The sequence below is a fragment of the Rhinopithecus bieti genome, unplaced genomic scaffold, assembly GCF_001698545.2.
Source record: "Rhinopithecus bieti isolate Rb0 unplaced genomic scaffold, ASM169854v2 scaffold_42745, whole genome shotgun sequence".
NCBI lineage: Eukaryota > Metazoa > Chordata > Mammalia > Primates > Cercopithecidae > Rhinopithecus > Rhinopithecus bieti.
The window spans coordinates 5,929,597-5,956,838 of NW_016819184.1; the positions used below are offsets into that span (position 1 = coordinate 5,929,597).

At 47.2% G+C, this 27,242-nt stretch overlaps 1 protein-coding gene across 1 annotated transcript in view; it reads left to right on the top strand.

The window, feature by feature from the left end:
- The first annotated feature begins 2,217 nt into the window (after positions 1-2,217).
- Positions 2,218-27,242, top strand: part of CPXM2 (carboxypeptidase X, M14 family member 2) — a 146,482-nt gene continuing 121,457 nt past the window's right edge. Inside the window, exons 1-2 of the mRNA XM_017858729.1 lie at positions 2,218-2,854; positions 13,842-13,940. Coding sequence (XP_017714218.1) covers positions 2,551-2,854; positions 13,842-13,940 — 403 coding nt within the window. The 5' untranslated portion in view covers positions 2,218-2,550. The remainder of the gene's footprint in view (positions 2,855-13,841; positions 13,941-27,242) is intronic.

Sequence of the window (27,242 nt, forward strand, 5' to 3'; positions counted from 1 at the left end):
AGGACTCATGGGTTTGGGGCCACTGAGATGTATATGGCCTGACTTTAAATATTGGGTAAAGGCAATAGAGCAGGGTTAGTCCTGGCCATCACTAGCTTGCTGTGTGTCCTCAGGTAAATCTGGGTCTCAGGATCCTATGTAAAATGAGAGGGAGAAGATTCATCTTAAATTTGGACGCTATCAGAATTACTTGAGGAACTTCTTAGATATGCTAGTGCTTGAACCCACTCTTTAGGAGATTCTGAAGGTTTGGGGTGCAGCCTGGGTGTCCGTCTGCCTGTTGAGCAAGCTCTGGGGGTTCTGATGGAGGTGGTGCAGGGCACAGTCCTGGCCTGGGCAGCCTCTGCAGTCCCTCTGGCCAGGATGCCAGGTCAGCCTCTTGTTAGTGCTTCATACAGCTCGCTGGAACACTGGGTGTGTTGCTTGCTGCTGGAGCCGCTTTCTGTGTCATCACTGAAGACTCTGTCGTTGTCTGGAGTACCTGGGTTCAGATAAAACTGTCCCCAAGAGTGAGCCCTGGGGATAGGTCATGGAGGAGGGTGGGTGGGGATCCAGGAAGGGGCGGGGAGCAGAGAGTGGTGGGTGGGGAAGGGGACCCTCCTGCCCTCTCACTCTGGAGACTTCTGCTGGCTCTGGATTCCGGAATGTCCTAAGGGTTTGATAGGCAGGACCAAGGCCTCCTGGTCCCTGCGGACAGGCCCTGCCTCAACCAGCAGACTCCTCCTCTCCCCCTGGTCATTCTGCTTTGACCTTCAAACTGGAAGCCTGGAAGACTGGCCTAAAAGATGGCCTGATTGAGTGGCCTGTGCAGAAAGAGAATGAGAGCCTTCCTGGCCCAAGCCCTGACCACTGTGGGGGTCTCAGGAGCCCCCACTCTAAGGAAGTCCTCACTCCAGGGCAATGATGAGGCCTTGCCCTGGTGCCCTGACTCAGCTCAGTGGCATCCTAGCATCATATCACAGGCCTAGAGGAACTGGGAAGGTGACAGGCCAATGCAGGCTTGAGGGTCAGTCTGTCCCTGTAGTACACTCCATGAGATCCCAAAGACATCTATACCTGAATACCTAGAACAAGAGATAGTTAGGGAACCTGGCAAAAAGTTAGGGAACATGGCAAAATGGACTTTGCCGATGTGGTTAAGGTCACCACTTAAGAGAGGATGACTATCCTGAATTTTTTGGGTGGGCCCATCTAATCACACACTTTCTTAAAAGTAGAGAATTTTCTCTAGCTGAAAGGCAAAAAGATGTGGCAGGAAGGGAAGAGATTTGAAGCTGCGTCATTGCTGGCTCTGAGATGCAGGGCCCACGTGCGAGGACCAGGGAGAGGCCTGGAGGAGCCTGCAGAAGACATGAGGAGGAACACAGGCAGCCAGCAGGAGGAAAGGCGCCTCAGCCCACAGCCAGCAAGTGAACTGCACGTCAGTCCTACTATGGCAAGGAGCTGAATTCAGCCAATACCTGAGTGAGCCCGGAAGTGGACTTTTCCCCAGAGGCTCCCCTAAATGACCCAGTCCTGCTGACCCCTTGATTTTGGCCTGGTGACACTTACATCCGCCTTCTCACCTGCAGAGCTGTTAGAGAGGTGTTGTTTGAAGCCACTAAGTTTGTCATCGTTTGTTACAGCAGCAAGGGAAACGCATGCAGTCCTTTGGCTCCACATAAAGAATCTATGCAGAGTTGTCCAAAGTGGGAGGCCCTTTCTCAAAGGACCCTCTGGACCAGAGCCTGCTCTTGCATGAACCACAAACCCTCTTGTGACCTCTGGATGGCTGCCCTGGGGTAACATCACTCTCTTTCCCAAGGCCCCACGGAATCAGTCTCAGATGGGAGGGGGCTCCTCCAGGGTCCCTAAGCCCTGCTCCCAGGGAACTTTACTCCCAGAAACCCCCGGAACCTCAGGAATTCCTCATTCCCAGTTCCTGAAACAGAAGCATGGCTAGTGGGAAGTCCACGTCTGCGGGATGGTCAGCACACAGGGCAGGAGTTTGAGAGCTGGAGGCTGCTTGGGCTCTGATTTACTTTAGGACCCCGGGCCAGTCTTTTCTCCTCTCAGGTCACATTTCTCCACCTGTAAAACAAAGGAATGGAACAGCGGGCCTCAATGTTTTCTTCTAAGATTGAAACTCATTCGCGTCTCTGGGGAAGCAGGCCCTACGTTGGCCGGCCTGTGGGGGAGGGGAAGGGGGCTGGAGACAGACTGCTGGGCGCAGGGGGCTTTCTTGGGCTTGGCTGCTTGGAACACCTGCCTCCAAAGACTGGCCTCGGCGGGGTCGCCGGGAAAGGGAGGGAAGAAGGAAGGGCGGGGCCGCCCCCCTTGCGCCCGCCCCGCGCCTCTACGCGCCCTTGTCGGCCCCGGGACCAGCCCAGCCAGCCCAGCCCAGCCCAGCCCCGCGGGCCGGTCACACGCGCAGCCAGCCGGCAGCCTCCCGCGCCCCGCGCGCCGCTCTGCTGTGCCCTACGCCCCTGCCCCGCGCCAGCCTCTGCGCCCGCAGCCCGCCCGGCGCTCCTGGTGACAGTGACCCTGCCCTGGGCGCGGGGCGGAGCAGGCATGTCCTGCCTGGGGACCGCTACCCCGGCACTGGCCCTGGTGCTCCTGGCAGTGACCGTGGCCAGGGTTGGAGCCCAGGGCGCAGCCCTCGAGGACCCTGATTATTACGGGCAGGAGATCTGGAGCCAGGAGCCCTACTACGCGCGCCCAGAGCCCGAGCCCGAGACCTTCTCTCCGCCACTGCCTGCGGGGCCGGCGGAGGAGTGGGAGCCGCGCCCGCAGGAGCCCAGGCCGCCAAAGAGGGCCACTAAGCCCAAGAAAGCTCCCAAGAGGGAGAAGTCGGCTCCGGAGCCGCCTCCACCAGGTAAGGAACTTTCTGCGCTGGGCAGCCCGAGGGGGCGCCGGTGGTTGCGCGCCTCCAGGGGACAACTGGCTTCTCCCCTTCTGTGTGTCGGGGATGGGCCAGTCCCGGGAATCTCCCTGTTGCCGCCTCTGCCTCCCTAGGGACTGTGTCTGCGCTTCCTGCGGGCCTGCCCAGCTTCCCAGAACTTGACCTTGACCCTGACACGCATTTCAGCTCTGCCTTATACCCTTAGGTAAAGAGGGAGCTGTGCAATTGGGAGGCTGCCTGGAGAGTCAGAGTTCTTGTTTCAAGCTTGAAATCCCCTGAGCTAAGGATCTTTCTGCTGGATACCTCTTACTTCTCTGCCTACTTCTTCAATCCTCAAATGCGGCTGAATTTCCGCTTTGGGGATATGGATGGCTGGCTGTTTTGGCAGATGGCCTTCTGGGGAAAGTTCTGCCAGTAGGCCTTTACCCAGCTGTGTCCCTTCTCAGCTCCGTCCCTCCCACTCTCAGTGGGCCCCTTGGGTCCTCTGCCCGACTGGGGCAGGATGGCACAGCCTCCGCTGGGGAGTCTGTGCCTGCAGTCTGCTGCAGCCTGGACTCTGGCTTGGGGGCTACCTGGCTGCCTGCGGTGCTGTCTTTCATCCAAGTCTCATACCCTTCTCAAATCCATCTTCAGTTTCTGCCAACCCCATTTTCTTAGGAAAATGACTTCCATTAAATGACGTAGTTTATTAACCATCTTGTGAAGTGGGACTTTCTCTAGTTGTTCCAAATGTTCTTTGCTCAAATTGCAGGGGCTGCAGGGCTAGTATTTCAAGAGTAGGGCATGAGCAGGAATGTGGCCAAATTTTCTGGCCTCACAATGGCCTTTCCTGAAAGGAGATACGTGCGAGTGCCACCGTCACAGGGCTCCGAGTATGGAAGGCATTGTCTTTGGTTAAACTGCTCATGGAAGTCAGCAGCTAGGGCAGTGGGAAAGTGGAGGAGGGGTGAGGACACAGAACTCCTGAAAGGGTGGACCTATCTGAGCATCCCCCTTTGTAGAGGCCCTGGCATGCTTTCATTTGTGGACAACTTTGAATGGGCGGGGAGTTCTGGGTTGTGTGACAACCCTGAACACATCCAGAATTTCTAGTGTCTCAGGGAGAGTTATGGGAATTCAGATGTGTAAGAGCCACTGTGGCTTAATAACAGGATTAGGAGTGGGAAGAGACTCATATTTGTAGAATGTAGACTGTGACTCCTTTAGAAACTTTATGTGCCAGTTTCATTTAATCCTTTCGGTGGCTCTGAAGGGTGGGTGAGGCTCAGACAGTTTAAGTAACTTGCTCAGTGTCACTTGCTGGCTTGGGAGATTTGAAAGCCTTTCTCCTGTCCTTTTAAACTCAAGGCCTTTTTGTTTTGGTAATTTGAATCAAATCCATGTGCATTCTAGTTTTTTGTTTTGTTTTTTTTTTTTAGTGCCTGCAGCATGCTTAGCTCCACCCTGGGCATGGTAGGGTGGTATAGGCAGGAGACATGTATGTTGGGTTCTGGCAGTCCCTGGGAGTGGTGCCAAGGGGGAAAGTGGAAGGAGTCCCAGACTGGGAGTCTGAAGACTGGGCCTAACACCCATGTTTAGGGCTCATCAACTCGGGGATCTGGGATCATGGCTCTGTTTCCTGAGCTTTAACTTCATCATCATTTGCAAATAGGAAGACTGCACCTACCACCTCGCTTTACTTTGTCGATTGCTGTAAAAACCTTTTAACGAAAGCCTCCAGTGTGCCTGCCAGCTTCTGTGTTAGTCTTCCTGTGAACCTTTCATTCATTCCACAGGCTGTTACAAGAACCTGCTGAGCACCGGTGCTGGGTGAGATCCTAGGAATGGGGAGAGCAGGACAGTCCTCTTCCCTGCCCCCCCCACCATGTGGAACTAGCTGGGGACCCTGAGAAAGTAATTGCAGTTGTGCAGCTGGGGGAGCTCACTGAATCTGTGGGGGCTTGGGTAATGCTTCCCTGAAGAGGTGATGTTTAAGACTTGACAAGTAAGTCAGCTTTTATTGTCCTGGGGACTCGTACAAGTGACGGGACATCATTCCTAAGATAGGTTTCTTTCCCTACAGAAAACATCTCAGAAAGTCACAACCGGGCCTGAGCAGTGTCCACAGACTAATGTGTCTGCAGACTCAGGGGTTACATGGGGAGGTGACTCTCTTTAATCCTTGGAGAAACAGCTGTTGCCACTCTTGGAATGGGGTCTCTGGAGGAGAAATCAGAATGTAACCTGAATATGCAAGAGAAAGCTCATTTGCTTTTGGGAGGCCATCTTGTAGGTAGAGACAGGCCATGGGGGAGCCTGTTTCTTTGGTGTCTAGCCTCTGCTCCTGCAGGACGCCTTGCCCAGTTCAGCATGGCCCTGGCATCTACCGGGATCTCCAAGCCCCATACTGAAAACATGTCTTTGGAAAACCTAGAGACTCAGATCAGAGGCCTGCTGGGACAGCTGCCTCCGGACCCGCTACCATGTCAGCCTTGTTTCTAACGAATTCTGGGGGGCTTTTTTAGAGCTCTCCTCAACCATGGCAAGACATTTATCTCATATTTTTAACTCCTGTCCTTTTTTTTTTTGGTGTTTGCTCAGCAGAATCCTCTGCCCTGGACCACAGTGGGAAGACTGGTTTAAGCATGAACTTGGTTAGGGGAGTCAGTGACAGTTTTGTGCAGTTAAACTACACTAGGAGAAAATTACTTTTTTCCACTTTAAGTAGTGGCTTGATCTATATGCTGCTCATGGTGTAACAGAAGCACTTATCTCCGCATTGGATTGTTTTGGAATATCTTAGGAAGTCACTTACATAGGAAGGAACATTGGACTGTGGCCTGGAGTGTTTAATGCAAACTTCTGTACTTTGCTTCACTGGGTGGATGATGCAATGCTATGTACCAGGCACTGAGGTGGGAGTGAGGGGTTCAATTTAGAGATGCATAAGAGTATAAAAGCATATATAACTAATTAAAAGTCTATATGTACTTTATCTTTGCAGATGATAAAATATTTCCCAGATAGCTTTTGTCTTGCATAAAAGTGAGTTCAAGGAAAGATGTATTCAGCAAGTGATTTCCCAGTGAATTTCCAAACAGGCAGATTTCCTATGTGGTAGGCCCTAGAAGGGAGCCCTCTTTTAACCGTGTAGGGGGGTTTATGCAAGGAGCCAAGGGCATTGGGGATTTGATATTGGTGTGGGTTCTGGCTTTGACCATTGGCTGTTCTTTCACACCACCACAGAAATGCCCAGTGGGCATTACATGCTGACGTTCATGGAGATGCTTGGAGAACTGAACCCTTTGGCTAATTGAGAATATTGCATTTTCCACGAGTGGCTGACAGGTTTCCGGAGAAGTAGAGCCCCAATATGCTAAAGAGAATGGAATCTTTAAAACATTTATTTAAGTTTTTATTTTGAAATAATTATAAGCTCACAGGAAATTGCAAAAATAGTACAGTGAGGCCTCATGTACCCTTTATCAGCTCCCGCTAATGATAACCTCTTAGATGATTCTAGTACAAGATATTTCAATCTTGGCAGGGTTGATGTTTTGGGCCAACCACGTGTTTGTGTGTGTGTGTGTTGTGTGCGCGTGCCAACAGAGGAGAAAGGGGGTTGCCTTCCTGTGCATTGTAGGATGTTTAGCAGTGTCCCTGGACTTGAAATTGGATGCCAGTAGCACCCTCCCCCGTGTTGTGACAACCAAAAATGTCTCCAGACATTGCCAAATACCCCCGGGGGTTGAGAATCACCATTGTATACAGTATCAAAACCAGAAGGTTGACAGTGATACTGTTAACTAGATTACATGCCTTACTCAGATTTGACCAGTTCTTGCATGCATTTGTATGCATGTTCTCTGCAGTTTTTATCACATGTCCAGGTTCATGGAACCACCACCACTATCAGGATGTGGAACTGAAGAATCTTTTTCTTAGGTCGCAGTTGGATTTTGGTACTGTACAATGTCTGAGGTCCTCATTGTGAATACTCATCCACCCCAGAATTTTAGAACTCTAAGGAACCTAAGGAACCTAAGTGGAAACTGAGCACAGATTCTTGCTTATTGCAAGATTCTAACAGTGAACCACCCAGCCTCTGCTCACAGGCTTCCATGGATGGACTCTCACCATTCAGTGAATGAAGAGTACTTCTTGCTAGAATGTTCTTCCTCATATGGGCTTGACAACGTTCTGCTCTCTAATTCCATTTATTTAGCTGGTTCGAATCGAATTTGACGGTTTCTAGATCCCTGCAGTTGGAATGATTTAAGGCCATGGGAGTGACTCTCAGGTCCTCAGTTTTCGTTATCCCAGGGTTAAGCATAAGATAAGGGGCCACATTTTGCACATGCAAGTGGATTTGGGGGTGTCTTACTTTGCACGCCATCTTCAAATTGATGACCCCGGTTTGCAGCCATATTCTTTTTGAAGAATAAAATAGAACAGAAAAATAAACCATAGTTATTGAACTTACCCTTTTCTCCCACTTGGCAGTGACAATCAAATCAAATAATAAGCTGAACTATTGATTTGAATGAGGGATTTGAAGATTTTATTTATTTCTCTCTTCATTGCACGTTGGGTTAGAAGTAGGCTTGGATATGTAGTCTTTAAATTTGAGTTTCTGCTTGGTCCTTTGTTCATAGCTTTCTTCATGTGCTGGTGACAATGCGCCACTGTTTGAATGTGGCCAAACCCACATCACCGCCATAGTCTTGAGCCCATGGAATTTGCAGAGGGGGCAGCGAGCCACATTTGTGTGTCTGTGCTCAGAATAATTGAGTTTGCATTTTGTACTGTGCTGGGCCCCAGTTGCAGGGGGAAATAACCAAAGAGTTGTTCTTTGAGCATATTTGGTTGTAAACAAAGACTTTTCTGTTGTGTGTGCTGTGTGCCAGTTGGTGAAAAGGGCTTCACATTTAAGCCTTCCTTCTCTTTTCGGGGCGGTTTGCTGCATTTGGCTTTTGGATGGAAATGTCTTCTCCTGGGCAAAATGGGAGTGTAAGGATTAGGAGGCTGTGTTTGTAAATATTTCAGTAAGTACTTTACAAAGCAATCACAATGCTATTAGCATACCTAAACAATCAACAAGCAATCCTTAATGTCAAATCATATGCTCATTTTAAGAGTTAAATCCAAAGTGTTTTGTCCAGGTAAACTCCCTACAAAATTCCAAGGGGAGGACGTCATTTCCTGTACATTAGCAAGCAGCTTTCTAAGACACCACCTCCATTTCCAAAATGCTTTCCAAAGTCAACTATTAATGCTGGCAAATTTCCTCTTGCCTGTGCCCAAGGTTCCAGAAACCAGGGCTCGCGCCTGGATAGTAAAGGAGGACACTCCCACGTTTGCGAAAGCTGGCCTGCATGCTGTGGTTCTTAAAAACAGCCACTGTGTTTTCTTTATGCCCCCAGTGTCCATGGCTGCCAGAGCTCATGGCACCTTTAGCGTGGGGACAATGGCAGCCTAGCCCTGGAGCCTTGACTTTTGAGGTGGGGGTTTTCTCTGGATGTCCCTGAGGGTCCAGGGAGGCTGAGCTCTCAGGCTTGGCATCTCCAGCAATGGCTCTGCCCTCTGTGGCCCTCTCAGGCCCCAGCCACTGCAGCTACCTCTCTGGGGTCACAAAACCCAGGAAATTAGGGTTTCTTTGGATGGCCCCTGGAAGGGATGGTATCCACATCTGGCTGGCAGCCAGTTGGCTACTCATTGGGCATCATAGGCTGGTTGACATGGCACAAAACACCTTCAAGTGTTAATTTAAGCCCCTGATGTCACAGATTTGTATGGAATGCCTGGTTCGTGCTAGGCACAGGTAGGTGCCCCATGGTGAGTTTTTTCAGGATTAAGAGAGGGCTGAGGTCAAAGTCTGGTTCTGCCACTCACGGGCATTTGTGACTTCTCCAAGCCTCAGTTCCTCACTGTGGCATGGGAACAATTAATAACCCAAGCTTTTGGAGGAAGTGTGTGATTGGATGGGTCAATGCCCAGCCTCCCAGCCTCCCAGCCTCGAAGCCTCTGGAGGGGCAGCTCAGAGGTGTCTCCCCTCCCAACCCCACCCTGAGTCCCCAGCCAGGTTGAGTCACCATTGGGTCCTGCCAAACAACACAGCCTAAATTATTGGTATTTCCCCTTTCACCTTTTCACCTGTGCTACCTGAAATCTCCTCCCAGATACAGCACTGTGCCCAAGGCCTTCTTGTCAGGCTCTGCTTCCAGATGGAATCTAAAACGAGACTGGCAGGTACCAACAGCTCCCTGCACAGTGTCTGCACACACCCACCTGCTGCTGTTACCGGGGTGTCTCTTTAAAGGCAAAGGACTCTATTTGGTTGCAAGTCAGAAAGGCGGCTGCTGGCTGCACAAAGGGTGAGAGTGGGGCACCACAGGGCACTGCTGCCCCAACCAAGCCCACTCTTCCTTATGCCCAGATCTGAGGCCAGGTCTTCTACATGAAAGGCTGACCCAGAAGAGGGCAGGACTGACCAGGCAGGTTTCCCAGAGAAGACACAATGGAGAGAGAGAGAGAGAAAGAGAGAGAGACACAGAGAGAGAGAGAGAGAGAGAGAGAGAGAGAGAGAGAGAGAGAGACAGAGAGAGAGAGAGGCCATGGGATTTTGATGGGTTGTTCGATTGATTGATTTTGGTCTCGTTTTGGTAAAAAGTTCTTAGACAATTTCACGAGTACCTCCATGTCCAGCCCACAGCCTCCCCTCCAGCTCCCATCAAGGTCATTGAGATGGATGGAAGCCAGCGCATCAGTCCACTGTTCAACTCACCCTTCAGGACCCACTGATCCCCTGGATTCTTATTTCCTCTGGAGCTTCCTGTCCTCAGAATTGGATAAGGGTGCAGGCAGTTCCTCCCTGTGTCGTGGCCCTTTCCCTGCCAACATCGCACAGAGCAGGCGTTTCTCTCTGCTTTTGTTTAGATTTTTGTGTTCACCTGTGAAGTTCTCCTGGCTCTCCTTGTGTGAGTGTTCCCAGCAGATCTGGTGTGTTTGTGGTGATTTAGCCTTAATGCTGCAATTCCGGGGAGCCCCAGAGAACCTCTTTGGTCATGTCTTTCTCCTAATGTGGGTTCTTTAAGCAGAAGCAGGCAAGGACCTCAGAGCCCTGGGCTGGGTCCTTCACTACAGGAATGCAGAGCCAGTTGGAATTTCCTGGGGAAAATGCAAAATTGCAGCAAAGCATTTTTTTTTTTCTGGCTTCTGGGGTTGCTACTGTAAGCCCTTTGTATAGTGAGGGGAAAAATAGTTCTCTATTAACCAAAAATTATATTTATCACTGTAGACCAGAATAGAACATGTGGCCCGCATTGGCAATTCAGTTTGCTACTTTTAAGGAATTTGGTTTTGTCATGCAGCCCAGATGGAGATGCTGGCTTGATCCTGGCCCCTTCTCTGCACACTGTTTCCATTTTGCTTTCTGCTTTCATCTGCATGGACCATATGCTGCCTTTCTTGTTAGGAGAGAGGAAGGGGCTATGAAGCGGGGGCCTGTGTACTCTCTGTGAAGGGCTCAGATTTGGAGTCAGTCTCCAGCTCTGTCCGTGACCTTGGGCAACTCTCTTCTCCCCTCTGAGCATCTGTGTCCCCATCTATAAAATGGTATGCAAAGACCCTGTTAGAATCTATGTGAAAATGCCTTGTAAATTTTGACCCATGCTATGCACATTAGCTATTATTCCTCCAGCAACTGGAATAGCTCTTTGTGATGGGTGAGAAGATACAGGTCTTGTTCAGTGAGGCTGCAGGCCTGGGCCACCCTAAGCACTTCAGGCAGCATTTTTGTTTCCTGCCGGTAACTTCCACCATGGCAGGTATTGTTGCCTTCTCCTTTCACTGATGAGGGAACCGAAGTGTAGAGAGGTGACGAGGTCATCCCAGGACACACTTGTGGGTGCAGGGGCAGACGTGGCAGCACCCCAGACTGGAACCAGGCCCTTAGGCCTGTACTCCCAACCGCCAGCTGCCTCCTCCCCAGTGAAGGCGCTGGGCCCCTGTCTGCTGTCTCAGCCCCATCTGCCACTCCCTTCGGGGAGTCTGTTCCCCACATGTTGATCCCACCCCCCTCCCCCTGCCAGGAGAGTCACACTCACAGTGTAGTAGGACTTTTGCCTGACATCCAGACTTTCACTGGAGTCCCAGAGCTGAACGGGGCCATTTCCTCATAGGCCTGAATCTGCCTGGGCCTGGGGTGCCCAGGCCATGGTGTTGTGGTGTGGGGGCTGGCAGGGCCATGGTGTGGGGTCTGCCCAAGCCGTGGTATTGCGGGCTGTCCAGGCTGTGGTGTGGGGGCTGCCCAGGCCATGGTATTATGGTTGCGGGGTTGGTGGGGGGTGCCTAAACCATGGTATTAGAAGCTGCGCAGGCCATGGTATTGGGAGCTGCCTGGGCCGTGGTGTTGTAGTGTGGGGGCTGGCTGGGCTGTGGTGTGGGGGCTGCCCAGGCTGTGGCGTTGGGGGGCTGCCTGGCTCCCTCTCTCACTGCCTGTTCCGTGGAGGCCCCATGGAGGGGCCCTGGCTGAAAGAAGGCTATCGTGAACACCATCTTCTGGGGAAGGCTGGAATGGGCATTATTTTCCAGAACTTTGGCTTTTTTTCTCACATATTTTGTGAAACCTTTTCCTTTCCTTTTCTTAAAACATCTTATGTTTATGCAAAATCCAACTCAGCCTTATCAGAAGTTATGCTCCTGATTTTGTGGAGCCACTAAGGCCTTTACGGAGCTCTGGTCAGGCTTTTATGGAGGTGGCCTCCTTCCACGGTTTTCCCACCAGCCGGGATGTTCCCACCCACAGAAGTAGGACACAGCCCAAAGCAGCGTCAGGCAGAGATGTGGGTTCAGCTCTCTGACTTGCCTTCCTCCTCTGGCCTTTACAGAGGTTTCAGTTAACTGGCTTCTAGACACTAATGGGGGCACTTAATTTTTTTATTTTATTTTCAGCTTGCATGGAAATGAGAGATACTTCCAGCAGGTACCACCCAAGAATATAACAAAATGGGGGTTTCCTTTGGCTTGGCCCAATGTACTCCTTGAATTTTTTGAAGATTTAAGGTTTTCTTAATAAGTGTCCTTTTAGTATTTGACTGTAACATAGTAGGAAATGATTTCATTACTGGCAGAATCCACCAGCTGATTTTGGTATTTCAACTGGCTTTTAAAGTTCAAGCTCAGTTTCTTTCTCCACAGACCTGCCCTGCCTCTTGTTTTCGTTTGTCACTCACTGACTGGTTCATTTGTTCATTCATGCCTTCATTCATTCATCACAGTCTCCTAAGCCCCAAACTCTGGAGACAGAGCAGTGAGCAAAGCCAGAAGTCATCCCTGTCTCATCAACAGACACGTCCCATTGCCACTGGGATGCTGCCACCCAAGATGGGTGTAGAGCTGCGGTGTGGCTGCCAGTACCCCGCCCAGGTCTTCTTTCCCCACAGGGACACACAGCCCCCAGATACCAGGAGTCTCCTCTTCAGGCAGCTCACACCTGCTTCCACCTTTGCAGAAGCACCCTTGGAAGGCTACATCTCCCACTCTCAGGCTGTAGCCAGAAGCCAACTGCAGTAGAAATGACAGCTCCTTGTCCGGAGTCAGGACAACCCTGTGTGCAGTTGCTGCTCCTATGGGATGGGCTGAGCCTGACTCTGGCTGAGACCACAGCCTTGCTTAGCTCCTTTCCTCACCCCATCCTACCTCCCTTCCTCTCCCTCTCCCTCAATACACCGTGTGCATCCAAACCCCTGCATCAGGCTCTACGTAGAGGCAACCTGACCCAAAGCAGGTGCTATCAACTTCCATCAAAGTGGATTTGATTTGTTGTGGGGAGGTCAGGAAAGTTTAAGGAAGCAATGCCAGAGCTGAGATTTTCAGGATCAGTAGGAGCTAATTAGCTTGAGAGTGAAGGGAAGGGCACTCCAGGAGGAAGAACAACATAGTACAAAGTTCTGGTAGGGAGGTCGGGAAAGTTTAAGGAGGCAATGCCAGAGCTGAGATTTTCAGGATCAGTAGGAGCTAATTAGTTTGACAGTGAAGGGAAGGGAAGTGTGCTGCAGGAGGAACAACATAGTACAAAGTTCTGGTGAGGAAGAAGCATGAACTGAAGGCTGAAAGGAGGCCAGTGTTGCTGGAGCAGGGAGAGGGAGTGCAGTGTGAGAGGGAGTTCAGTGTGAGAAGGAGCCAGGGGGCCAGCAGGAGCGTGGCAGGCAGGTGTCTCAGGCTATGGCAAGGAGGCTCCCCAAATGGGGGCAGCATCCTTACCTACAGGTGCCAAGCCAGGGCCTGGGAGAGAGTTATGTTGGAGAAGCCCAGCAGGGTGGAAAATGCTAGCTCTGGGGTCACAAGTCTGAGGCTCCACTTCCAGTTCCAGAAACTACAAATGATGTCTCTGGGCCTCAGTAAGGATCAAATGTACTACCCAAAAGTATTCTTCAGTCATTTTTTTTTTTTTTTTTTTTTTTTGAGACAGAGTCTCATTCTGTCACCCAGGCTGGAATGCAGTGGTGCGATCTCGGCTCACTGCGAGCTCCACCTCCTGGGTTCACACTATTCTCCTGCCTCAGCCTCCCGAGTAGCTGGGACTACAGGCGCCCGCCATCACACCCAGCTAATTTTTTGTATTTTTGGTAGACACAGAGTTTCACCATGTTAGCCAGGAAGGTCTTGATCTCCTGAGCTCGTGATCCGCGTGCCTCAGCCGCCCAAAGTGCTGGGATTACAGGCGTGATCTTCAGTCTTATAATAGTAACAACGTGCAGGTGTATGTTGTTTTTATTAGGAGTGTTTGTTCTCCTGGGTGTTTCTAATAACACATTTCCTTTCCTTTAACTAGAGACTCCTTAGAGTCCAAGACACCGTCTTTAGGGACAAGGGCACAGAAGGGGAGATGGCTGCTGTGCAGGAGAGGACAGTTGAACTCAGCATCCTGAACCAGCTCTGACGTATGTGAAAGTAAAGGCATCTCTCTCTCCCCCTTTAGGTAAAAACAGCAACAAAAAAGTTGTGAGAACCAAGAGCTCTGAGAAGGCTGCCAACGATGATCACAATGTCCGCGTGGCCCATGAAGATGTCAGAGAGAGTAAGTGAGGCTCTCACAGAGCCCCTACACCAGTCCTAGGCCCTGTTCAGGGAGGGTGGGCGGGTACAGGCCCCTGGTGCAGCAGCCTGACTACAGATTCCCGAGTGTGGGGCTGCCTGGGGCCTGCTGTCTATTCTGATCGATGCTGCAGGGGCGAGAACATTCATGGCAGCTTCTGCCCGCATTCACACTCGTGTACTGCCTCACAACTCACAGCCAGCTTCTCCGATTCAGCCGCAGTCAGTTTTGAATTTCCTGGAGCTCTTGATTGCTTTCCCCACCCCTCTCTCCTCAGAGACGACGTCATTTCCTTTCTTGTGGGACCTCTTAGCTGCCCATGGCCTTGAGCGTGCATTCCTTATCTCCCAACCTGACCCAGGAGCCTCTGGGGTCAGAGATCAAATCTACTTGCAAAATATGCAGTGCTGGGCCGGCATCTCACAGTCATGTGAACATAGTGCACCTTCAATTGCTCACCTTGGGATGTTCAAAGGTATTAGTTTGAGACTCATGAACGATCTCTGGCCCACGAGCTATAGCTATTGCTATTAACTACTACCATTATTATTATTGTATCATTATTATCCTAAACTGTGGTAACCAGGATCACATTTCGGCTAAAATGAGTATTAGTAATAGCAGCCATTTATTAAGCACTTATGCAGTAGCCAGGCACTTGGCTGAGTGTTTGGCATCCCCTAGTGCCCCTCTGACTGTGGGTATTGTTATTATCATTATTATCCATATTTTACAGATGAGGAAAATGAGACATGGTGATGTGCATAATTTACTGAGGGTTACGCAGTTTCTACGTGGTAAAACCGGGATTTGAGCCCAAGATTTTTTGATTCTAGACTTTTTGGTTAGCTTAAAATAAACAATGCATTGCACAACTTTGCATTTACAGAGGCAGGACTTTAGCTGCCATGCGAGTCCATAAACCACGTTACAGAGTTGAATGTCACAGATGGAAGTGTGTGCTTCCTTAGGCACAATGTAATGATTTGGGGCAGTGTTTTTAACCAAGAACTCGCCATCAAAGAAATCATAGAGATGGCTAATAGTGCATCCTCAAGTGAAAACAGATGTCAACAACAGTGACCTACTGTGGTCACTCACCAAATGAAAGTTTATGCCTTCTTAAAGTGGGTAGGCGTGCACTCCACCCATCACTCATTGAGAGCACTCATTGGACCAGGAGAGTGCGTTCTGCACAGTGCACGCTGTGGCTGTGTTTCTGCTGCTTGACCCTGACAGTGTGGTTCTTTGGGGTCTTCTCTAAATGGGGGGTAATAGGACTCCTCACCTTGAGTGGACCTTGGACATTGGCATTTTGTGCCCAAGCAGGCTGATAAAACACCAGCTGTTCCTTCAGGATTACAAATGCCACAGGGCTGACGTGGCTTTGAGAGTTGGTCTCGCCTCCCTGGGTCTTGCTGCCATCAGATTGGATCCTGGTACTTCTTCACGGCCTTGTTAATTTTTAAGTGCTTTTAAACATATTTTGCCCAGATTTTTTTTAGTAGCTTCAGCAGAAGGTTGGTTTGAATTATCTTAGTTCTTTATTATCAGAATTGGAAGTTCTTAAACTTTTGGGGAGACATTTTCAGAAAGATTTTTGAAGACTCAATTACACACACACACACACACACACACACACACACACAGACACACACACACATCTGAATTTGCCTTCTTTTCTGCCATGGGTACACCCCTCCCTACTGGCCCACCCAGGATTGCTCCCCTGGCTTTGGCCTCAAAGCTCTGTCAGGTTGGGATCACTGGTCTCATAGGCAATCATCAAGGCTCTGGTTCATTGAATGCCCTAGATGTGATTTTAGCCTGTGAAACTTCTTTTACTAAAAGAAAAAAGGAGGGGTCGAGGATAACCTTGGAGGGGAAAAGCAGCTGAGGCGATCCCTGACATGCAACTGACAGTTGGTGGCCATGGAGGCAGGGCACATGTGGCAGGGTGGCATGGCAGTTAGGAACACAGGCCTAGAGTCAGGCACCTGAGCAAGCAAAGTGTGGCCTCAAATGCAGAACTGGGCATTCTCAGAACCCCGAGTCCATCCTCCTTTCAGGATCTACTCAGGTTGCACTGGGGGGCTTTGAGGGCAATGTGGCAGAATGTTGGGCTGGTATACGTGACAGCTACATTATGTTCAAGGTGGCAGACAGAGCAGATGTCAGCCACTTCATTTGCAAGGTGGTGGGCAGTACAGGCGATGCTAAGCACATCGAGTTATGACAGTGGATGGGGTTAAAAGGCTCATCTCAGATGTAGAAGTCATCCTTATGGAACTTTGGCTTTTGAGGAAGAGAGCATGTACATGGCTGTCACTGTGATTAAGGAGTAGGTTCAGCTGTGGCAAGTATCCAACTACATTTTAGATGTTGTTTTGTAATAGTTTAAGAAGTTGGTTGAGTAATCATTCTAACTAATTCTTCACCTCTTCTCATCCCCACACCCTTTGCTGTGTAACTCTTTAGTTCCCTTTGCCAAAGCTGGAAGTCCCTTGGCTTTGGGCCAGTCCATGAGCCTTGTTAGGCCAATAGGGTCATATGTCAGTTCTGAGCCCATGCTTTGCTTGTTTCCATTTGTCTCTTGGGCCTCTTACATCTCCACAAGAAGAGTGTGCATACCTAGACCGCTGGTCCTAGGAGGCTGAGCAATGAGTGGAACAGATGTGGGCCCAACCAGCAACCCAGAGCTACCCAGCTGAGCTCAACTGATCTACAGACACCTGAAAGTAAATGCTAATTGTGTGCCATTAAGAGTTAGGGGTTTCTTGTTATACAGCAGTAGCTGACCAATACAATGAAGATTAAGCATGACCTTTTTTTTCCAAAGGTTACATGACATCCCATAATATAACCACCTAATAATAGACATTTATGTTGTTTTCAATTTTTTGCTCCTATAGACAGCTTTTGTTGCAATGAAATTACCTTATGCCATTTTATTTGCCATGCATTAATTGCAGAATTATACTCTACTTGGCAATTCCCACCATGATTTTACCCGTTTTCTGGCCTCTGCTTCCCTTTGTTTCCAGCCAGATGAGGGCTTGTTTTTCACATGTGTCCCAAGCTTTAAGCCTCTGCTCACATGTTCTCTCTATAGGGAACTGGACAAGCATCAAAGTTGGTGATTGAGAGGACAGCTTTGGGATCAGACTTACACTCGAGACTTTGGACAAGTTACTAACTTCTGGCTGCCAGACTCTGGACAAGTTACTAACTTCTCTATGACTCAGTTTCCTCCTCTGTGAAGTGGGAATAACATTACCTTTATAGGCATATTGTGAAGGTTAAGTAATGTCTGCATAGTGTAGCACACAGCAAACAGTAAGCTCTCAGCAAACGTTAGCTATGACTTGAATTTACCATCTTGGGGTCTTTTGTGTGCCTTAGAACAGGGGCTGGCAAACTTCTTTAAAGGATCAGATTATAAATATTTTATGCTTTAGTAGCTAAGAGGCAAAATCAAGATATTATATAAGTACTTATATAACCATTTAAAATGTAAACCCTGAAATATTTAAAATTTATTCTTATTTCACAGATCATACAAAAACAGGTGGTGGGCTGTGTTTGACCTTTACACAGGCTATAGTTTGTTAACCTCTTCCTTAGAAGTTCAGTGCTCTGCAAATCCCACTTCTGGGAAGCCTCCTCTGATCACCTCTCTTCAGTTTCTTATGCTTCTTTCTCATGGTCCTGGTTCCCTTGTTTCTCATTTCACAGTGATTCCTGTGCATAGCTCTTTGGTTCTGAAAGCCTGTGAATGCTTAAGAGCAGAGGCCTTGTCTGATTCATCTCTGGACAGACCCAGTGTTGGTAGCAGTACTTGACAATGGTGAACCTGTTTGTTGAGTACCCACATTGTGGTAGAGCCAGCATCATGGTGAACAGAACAACTGCTCTACATATGCTCACATGGGTTCTCTATGACCCAGAACAGCAGCTGATACTTTCAAGGAAGTGGTCTTTGATTTCAGTTCTTAGAGCAAGATCTGTAGGAAAGAAACATGATCAGCTAGGTGCAGTGGCTCAAGCCTGTAATCCTAGCACTTTGGGAGGCCAAGGCAGGTGGATCACCTGAGGTTAGGAGTTCGAGACCAGCCTGGCCAACATGGTGAAACCTTGTCTCTACTAAAAATACAAAAATTAGCCACGCGTGGCAGCAAGCACTTGTAATCCCAGCTGCTCAGGAGACTGAGACAGGAGAATTGCTTGAACCCAGGAAGCAGAGGTTGCAGTGAGCCAAGATCACGCCATTGCACTCCAGCCTGAGTGACAGAGCAAGTCTCTGTCCCACTAAAAAAAAAAAAAAAAAGGAAACATGATGTCCTACCAGGATGGAAGTGGGATGGTTTCCCCGGTACATGTTGGTGAATGCAAGCTTGCTTTGATGCATCTCCCTCATGCCTTGGCTGGAAGAAGTTTGAGGCCTCAATCAGGCACCATACTTGGGGATTGGCCAACTTAATGTATATTTGTGTGTGTTTTAAGCTTGAGGGTTTTCCATTGCATCACAGACAGTTTGGTTTTTCATCCAAGCCCTTGTTATGAGCCTCTTCTCTTCATTGCATAACCAGACAGTTCCCTGGGGCTAAGTTGGGTCTTCCTTCTTGACATCTGGCACAACTATTCCCAGATCCCTGATTCTGGAGGATTTTACCGACATAGTAGACATGATAAACTGCCATGCCTGTATTTCAGACTCCTATGGGAGTGACAGGGGAGGTGAGGGGCTGGAATTGGGACAGAGTCACACCCCTCTTGACAGACGGTGGTTAGGAAGCCCAAGAAATGTGGGCACTGGGAAACCAAAGGTGCCCCTACTCCTTGCTATTTTCTACTTTCTGCTCCATCTCAAACATGCCTAAAAAGTTATTCTTTAGCCTCTAAAATGAAACATGTGCCTTTGAAGGATTTTATAGCATTCCTTTACAATGTGGAGAGTTTTATTTTGTTTTTCCAACAATGGGTTTGTGGCAGGACCTTCACTGGGTTTGATTAGGGGTCCTGGGCTGGCTGTAGCCTACAGTAGACGTGTCTGTAAACTTAGTGTGTTTATGAACACCACATGAGCAGTGTGGCCAGTCTGCAGCTATAGGCTTCAGAAACCTTGGTCTGAAACCATAGGCACAGTGGACTTGTCAGCCTAGAAATACTTCCCAGACAAGGGTTTAGGGGACAGAACTCTGATGTGCTCGGTAGCACCCATAGGTGGCATGAAATTTCATTCATTTGTATCAGTCACTTGACCCCAAGTGTGGTTCTTACTGACCAAGTACACACTGGTCCATTTATAGGGGAGACATTCTAGGGCTGTACCTCTTCAGAATCCCCGTGACAGAGGCGAGTACATGTGCTTCTGTTGTTCTTGGGGAATTTGTTCTTGGCATACTGTGACCTATCTTGTTTCCATCTTCTCAAAGCTTCTGTGATAAAACCCTCTTTATTCTGTATTACTGACTCTGGGATGGATTTAATGGAAAACCAAATTTACCATGTTATGCCCTAAAACTTTATTTAAAAAAAATTGACACTTAAACCACTTGTGGTGGAAGTTGGTCTTATGGTGAAAGCAGGTATCTTTCCTGGCTTATTAAACATTTGATTATGAAAGCAGTAAACACATGCTACAAACTGATCATGTCCCCACAGAATGTGTATGTTGAAATGCCAACCCACAGGGTAATGGTATTTGGGGTGGGGCCTTTGTGTGTGTGGTGGGGGGGCAGGGGCAGTGATTAGATCATGAGGGTGGAATTCTCATGAACGGGATTAGTGCTCTTATAAAAGAGACCCCCAAGAGCTCCCTTGGCCTTTCCTCCATGTTAGGACACAGGGAGAGGATAGCCACTGTCCATGAACCAGGTCCTCATCAGACACTGAATCTGTTGGTGCCGTGATCTTGGACTTCTCAGCTTTTAGAAATGTGAGAAATAGGCTGGGTGTGGTGGCTCACTCCTGTAATCCAGCACTTTGGGAGGCTGAGGCAGGCAGATCACCCGAGCTCAGGAGTTTGAGATCACCCTGGGCAACGTGGTGAAACCCCATCACTACTAAAACACAAAAAATTACCCTGGCGTGGTGATGCATGCCTCTAGTCCCAGCTACTCAGGAGACTGAGGCACGAGAATCGCTTGAGCCCCGGAGGTGGAGGTTGCAGTGAGCCAAGATCATGCCACTGCACTCCAGCTTGGGCTACAGAGTGAGACTCTGTCTCAAAAAAAAAAAAAAAAAAGAAAAAAGATATGTGAGAAATAAATTTCTGTTGTTTATAATCTGGTACAGCAATTTGAATAGACTAAGACAAGTACTAAGTACCAAATGAAAAGGCAGTATTTTGCAGTGCCACCTGTCTGTTGGATGCCAAGTATCCATATATGCCTGGCTTTGTTATCAGGCTCACTAATCTTTGTCATTAATGCATTTTTCTACCCATGCTTGAAATATCTCACTTTCTTAATTACCGTAGGTTTATAACAAATCTTGACATCTAGTAGAACAGGACCTGTTCTTCTTTAAAAGTTGTGTTTATTCTTGACCCATTGTGTGTACTTGTAAACACACACGCACACATTTACATCATGTAGTCAAGTTCTACAAAAATGCTCTTGGAATTTTGATTTAGATTTGCATTGATTTTACGAATCAATTTGGGAGAATGAACACATTTACAACATTGACTCTTCTAATCCATGAACATGGTATATCTCTCCACATATTAGACCTTCTTTAATATCTCTCATAGAAATTTATCTCTAGAGGTCTTATATATCTTTTAATAGATTTACCCTTTGATACTTGCTATTCTGTGATACTTTTAATTTCAATTTTCTACTCTTTATTGGTAGACTACAGTGTATAGTTAATTTTGAATGTTGATTTTATATTCAGCAATCTTGCCAAACTCTCATTAATTACATATTATTTGATATTTAAGTACAAAATCATGATGTATATGAAATAATGACAATTTTGTTTTTTCCTTTTCAATTTTATACCTTGATTTTCTTTACTGTGTTGGCAAAGACCTCCATTCATAAAGAATAGATCTTCCTTGTGGGTTTTAATTCTGCTTTTGTATTTTTAGTTTTCTTGCTATTTGGCCTTATTTAAAATATTTTCTGTTTATCCTTTTCTTCAGCATTTTTTTTTTTTTAATGGCAAGTAGAGGCTATGACTCTTGGATTATACAAAGGATGAGAAGTGTCTGGGTGAAATATTTTCCTAGCTATCACATCAAGTTACTTTCAAGGTCACATTATTTCTCTGAGTGTTTTGGATGGTATACCTCCTTTAACGTTCTTTTGGTGGAATTTTTTGTTCTGCACAGACTGTACATTAGTGTTCGTTCTTTATTTATTTTTCAGTGAGGCAAGATTCAGCCAGATTTTCTCCAGGAGGGACAGTCTAAGCCTTTTCTCAGATCTGTAAATGTTGACTAGCTCAAAATGCAGAACCTCCAATACAGCAGAGTTTCCAGTTTCTTGCAGCATTTTGTCTTTTATATATTTTTGTTCTGAGGTCTCAACTTCAGTCCTCCTTCCTACTTCCAGCCAGTAACCATTACTCCTGCTTCTCCTCAAAGATAACTACCATCAGATACAACTTTTGCCTGTTTTGAACTTAATATTGATAGGATAACACATGGTATGCTCTTTTGTGTCTGACTTCTTTTGCTCAATATGATGTTTATGAGATTCATCTATGTTGTGTATCGCATAGTTCATTTATTTTTATTGATTTATAGATTCTAGTGCATGACTATACTGCAGGTTATTCATTCTCTTGTTGATGGGCATTTGGATTGTTTTCAGTTTTTGGCTATTACAAATGGTGCTGTTAGGACTATTCTTGAATAAGTCTTTTGGTGTATATATGAATGCATTTTTGTTGCATGTATACCTATAAGAATTGCTGGATCATAGTATATGACTAAGTACTGCTGGAGATTTTTCTAAATTGATTGTATCAGTTAACACTTCTACCAGCAGTGAATGAAAGTTCTAGTTGCTTCACATTCTTACCAGCATTTGATATTGTCAGTCTTTATTTTATTCATATTGGGGGGTATATGCTGATATCTCATTGTGGTCTTAATTTGCATTTTCCTGATGACTAGTGACTAATGCTTACTTACCATTAGGATAACCTCATTTGTGAATAGGTGTTCAGTTCTTTTGCCTGTTGTTTTTCTTGTTGATTTATAGGAGGGTTTTTGTTTGTTTATTTGTTTTTCTTGAAAATACAATGAATATGAGTCCTGTATCAGATACATGCATAGTGAATATCCCACTTCTTGGCTCACTTTTAACTCTAGTAGAGGTGTCTTTTGAATAACAAATGCTCTTAAATTTAATATAGACCAATCATCAATATTTTCTCTTGTGGTCAGTACTTTTTGCTTTGGGCTAAGAATGTTTTTTGCCCACCCCAAGGTCATGAGATATTTTCATGTTATCCTCTAGTGATAAAGTTTCCTTTTACATGAACATATTTTCATTAAAGTAATCTGATTTAAATAAAAACATTAGGGAAATAATAGTGCAAGTGGTACACGGATGTGGAAAAATTTATGAAGATAATAATTGGCAAGTGCTTGAGGGTTGAGAAATGTTCTTTTGAATCAATAATTCCTTTTTTTTGAGCCTTATAAGCAATGTATAAAGAATAGTGTTAGTTTTCCATGATGATGCAGACATAGGGATTATCAGTTATACTGGATCATAATGCAAATTCATTCATTTGGGAACATTGGTTGGGCATTGGGCATTCGAGGATGATAACTTGTCATTGCTGCTCTTGAGGCTCACAGCCTGTTCAGGGAGACAGACTAAACTACCACGGTAACAGTGTGGACTTTTCCTAGAAGGTTAGGCTAAAGGCAGGAGTGAGTAGGCTGAGAGGGTTGAGTGCAGGGGAGGAAGTCTTGGGAGGCTTTTCAGATAGAACAGCCACTGAGCTGGACATTGAAGAAGGAGGTAGGTGGTCAGAACCTTTGAGGCTGAGGCTCCAGGTTGACTCCAGATCTCAGCTGCTGTAGCCAGCGTGGGCTGGAACCCAATTCTTTGAGAGTATCCTCTGTTGGATCCACTGGGGTCTGGGAAAGAAAATCTCTGAGCTTGTGTAGCCTCACAGGTAAAAGACCCCAGCCAGGTTTGCAGGGACTCTCTTCTGAGACTGGTTGTCTCAGAAGAATCACCTGGGAACTTCAGACCAGTGGTGGGTTCCTTTGCTGTCCTATTGATCAGTTTCTGGGGAGGGGTTAAGACACCTTTCCTTTAAGTTTCTTTGAGATTCTGATGCTCAGTTGGGGTGAGAACTGCTGTCTGGAGGAGCTCAGTGATGAGGGTCTGAAGGATCATCTCTCCTGTGGTGGGTGTTAAAGAGCTTTCCAAGGACAACTAGATAAGGCCGAGATTGGCTCGGAGATTTCCCAAGACCCAGAGAGACGCCCTGTCCCTCAGGGAAGCCAGTGGTATCTGAGAAAGGCAGAGAGCTACTGCAGACAGATTTTCAGTGCACTGGGAAGCTGCCTCCACACTTCACTGATCAAAGGGAATGTCAAGTTCAGAAAGGCGAAGGAAAGAATTCTGTTAAGTCAAAGCTACTCCATTTATAGGCGGCAATGAAAGCAAAAGTTCAGGAAGGCTGTGAGCTTGTTCCTGGAAGCGCCCACCATGTCTTGAGGCGATCACAGCAGGCCACAGGGCCTCGTACTCTGAACTCTGGTCTGCCAGCGTGAGACGCCTGTCTTGGCTCCAGCCCTTTTCCTGGTGTGACCCCAAACACCACCAAGCAATTTCATTTGTGTTATGCTCTCTAGTTTTCAAGTCAGACGGAGGTGGTGTAAAGATTATGCTTGAGCTTTTGTAACTCAGACACCTAATGACTATTTAACGGTGTTCAGCATCCCTGAGTCTCAGAGACGATGAGCCACGATGCCCACCTCTTGGGGTCATTGTGCAGATTCAATGACAGGAGTCTCTAGCTGGTCTGTCTCGCAGTAGTTACCTGCAGGTTTTCCTTGTTGCTCCCCAAATCACTACACTTTTAAAATAATTTTCATGACATGACTCCATAACAGCCCCCCACGCCCCAGACAGATTTGGAATACTGAAGGTGGGGTGTTGGGGTCGATGCTAGATTGAGAATTCTTACTTATATGCTATATTCTGACTGTGCCCTGGAATTTCTGGGCCACAAAGGCCTCCATGATCTTAAATGCAAAGGACATTTGCAATTTGTTCAAGAGTTGCTGTGCATAGATGGTAATGTATGGTGGTGATGATGACGATGATGAGGACTAATGAATCTGTGCCAGAGGGCAGATGTCTCTTTGGTAAAGTATCTGTAATGCAGAGACTGCTAGCAAGAGTCAGATCTAAGGCAGTGTGTGTGTGGGGTGGGGTAGAATGAGGCAGGGGACCCCATGCTCACCTTCCGAGGAATAGAGCATGGGGCTGGGAGATGGCGCCCTGCTCAACGTGGTGTGTTCTCAGAGAGCCTTTTCTCTTTAAGAGAAAAGCAGATTCATCGTGGATGATTGTCACTCTCCTTTCCTCCAGATGGTGACACGTCTCTGATCTCTAATTAATATTTTCCTGAAATGTTTTCACACTTTTTTCTGTGTTCTCCTCACCCACATGCTTCTCAGGATTAGATCCTTTTTTCTTTCTAGAAGCAACAGAAACTTGATTTAATGGTAAAGGATGAATTTGTTTGTTTTAGAGGAGGAACGGGGAGCTCGTCTTGAGGCCATTGGAACAAATTGGCTCAAGAGTCACTGAGCGATTGGTTGTTGGAGCCTGCTTTCCTGCATCCTGGCTGGGAACCCCGGCAGAACACTGCTGAGGGATGAAGAGCTGCCAATGAGTTTCCCACTTATTTCAAGCACTCTTTAAACCTAGTAATTATATCATCAATTGACATTGTAATACAAATATGTTACAGTTCCAACAAAGATTTTTTTAAACTCTCTGATTACAGATATTTAAATTAAGCTTCGAAACCTTGCTTCTCCTCGGTTTTGCTTAGTCACCCATGCAACAGTCCTGTCTTTCTCAGTAATGTTTTCTGAAGGATGGGAAAAAGTCCTAGTCCTTGGAAGTAGTATTGTGATTGACAGTTCCTGGGACCACGAGCAGATGTTTCTTTGAGAATTTAAAGTCGATGGAATTCTAACCTCTCGTTCTAACTTTGCCATGCTTTTGGAGTTCTTTGGCTGGCAGTGTTCTCTGGGCTCATTTTGCGGGAAGTGCCATGCAGTCCTCAGTGTTTGCTGCGCCCGCCGGTCACGTGTCTGGTTGCCTTTATGTCTATGTTTCTGGGCGCCGTGATTCCAGCTGTTCTTTTAGTAAAAGCTTATGGTTATGGTGGGAGTAGGGTACATTTTCTGAATACTCTTGTGTCTGAAAGAGCCCTTAATGACCATGACAATTACCATGACTATTGACTGTAACTTAGCTGGTAGTGGCTTCCAGATCCCACTTTCTTTTCCTTCAGCCCTTAGAATGCATAGATTGCTGCTGCAAAGTCTTGTGCTACTCTGATGATCACGCTTGGTAATCTCCTGGTAGTCCTAGACAAGCCCGGGACTGTGGCTGGGAGACAGTGCTTGTCTTCTTTCTGCCGTCTCTGCCCTTCTTTTGAGATTTCTGGTTTTGAAGACATGGAGGTTTCCTGGATGTTGGTTCATTCATGCTGTGGATCTTGTCTGGCTGCTGATTGCCTCAGAGAAGCTGCCTTGGGGTTATGGTGTTAGCAGCAGTTCCCCATGGTGGCTGGGGTCCAAAGACCAGGGTGCAGCCCAGAGACTGAAGTGCTGACAATGATGTTACTTCAGGGACCAGGAGTGGCCTTGGGCACTGGCCTAAGGGAGTGGGAGCTGCTGGTTTCTGGTGACTTGTTTGCACTGTGCTCCCTTTGGTCTTTGTCAGCCCAGGGTGCAGCTGAGAGAGGTCTCATCCACTTTTCAAGGTGTCTGCAGGCCTGGGAACTGCAGATGTTTTCAAATGTTTTGTTCTAGCCCCTGTGGCTCTGAGGCCTCCACACCATTCTGCAGGTTGAAGATTCCCCAGCCCTCCTCTCTCCGACGTGGCTCAGCATGCTTTGCAAGTGGTTTCCTCATCCTGCATAATTCTCTCCCCACTGTAGTATTGTTCCCCTTAGCCGGAGAACTTGAGGGAGGAGCAGGTCACTTTATTCATTTTAGACATTGAGTAGACCTGTCAAAAATCTCTAGATGGGCCGGGTGCGGTGGCTCACGCCTGTAATCCCAGCACTTTGGGAGGCTGAGGCGGGTGGATCACCTGAGGTCAGCAATTTGAGACCAGCTTGGCCAGCATGGCGAAACTCCGTCTTTACTAAAAATACAAAAATTATCCGGGCATGGTTGCAGGCACCTATAATCCCAGCTACTTGGGGGGCTGAGGCAGGAGAATTGTTTGAACCTGGGAGGCAGAGATTGTGGTGAGCCAAAAATCACACCGTTGGACTGCAGCCTGGGTGACAAGAGCGAAAATCCGTCTCAAAAGAAAAGAAAAGAAAGAAAGAAATCTCTAGGATGATGCTCTCAGGGTAGAAAGAAAAGAAGAACAACGAATCAGGTTGAAATATTCTGAAATTCATCGAAGTGAAGTATTAAGTTTGGTGAATATTTCAATATTCTGTATTTTGAATTAATTTAGAATCTTTAAAGCAAAAGATAATTTTCCTGTGTTTTATTTTCTAGTCCTTTACTTTCCTGTTCTTTAGCATAGGAAAACCCTGCCTTTTTCTAAATGCAGAGATTCTGTGCCAGGTGTTCAGTGCAAGTCTTTAAGATGGGCTTGGGACTTTCCTTGGGATGCTTTATTCTGATACGGGATTTTTTCCTTGTTGATCTTTGCATAAAGGTATGTGGGATAGTGAGCTTGTGCTTCGACTACTTTATTCTTAACCTTCCTTTTAACTTAACAAATGTTTTCAAACGGGGTTTGGTGAAGGTGGGTAGCTCCCAGCTGACTCAGTGGGTAGTTTTATGTGAGCCTGCAGGATGCCGTGCTGCGGGGCATGGTGCCCTGCGTTAGGCAGGGTTGCAGTCACATTTGTGAATTGCCCTGATGCTCACGGAAAACAGGGTGAAGTCAGAGTGAGGCAGACATGGGATGGAAGGAAGGAGAGGAGGCTATCAAAAGGAAAAATAAAGAATGGAAGATTGATGAAATGAGAACCTTCCAAGTGAAGCTGACATTGCTGCTGTGGGCCTGACTGATACTGCGGCCTCTGCCACAC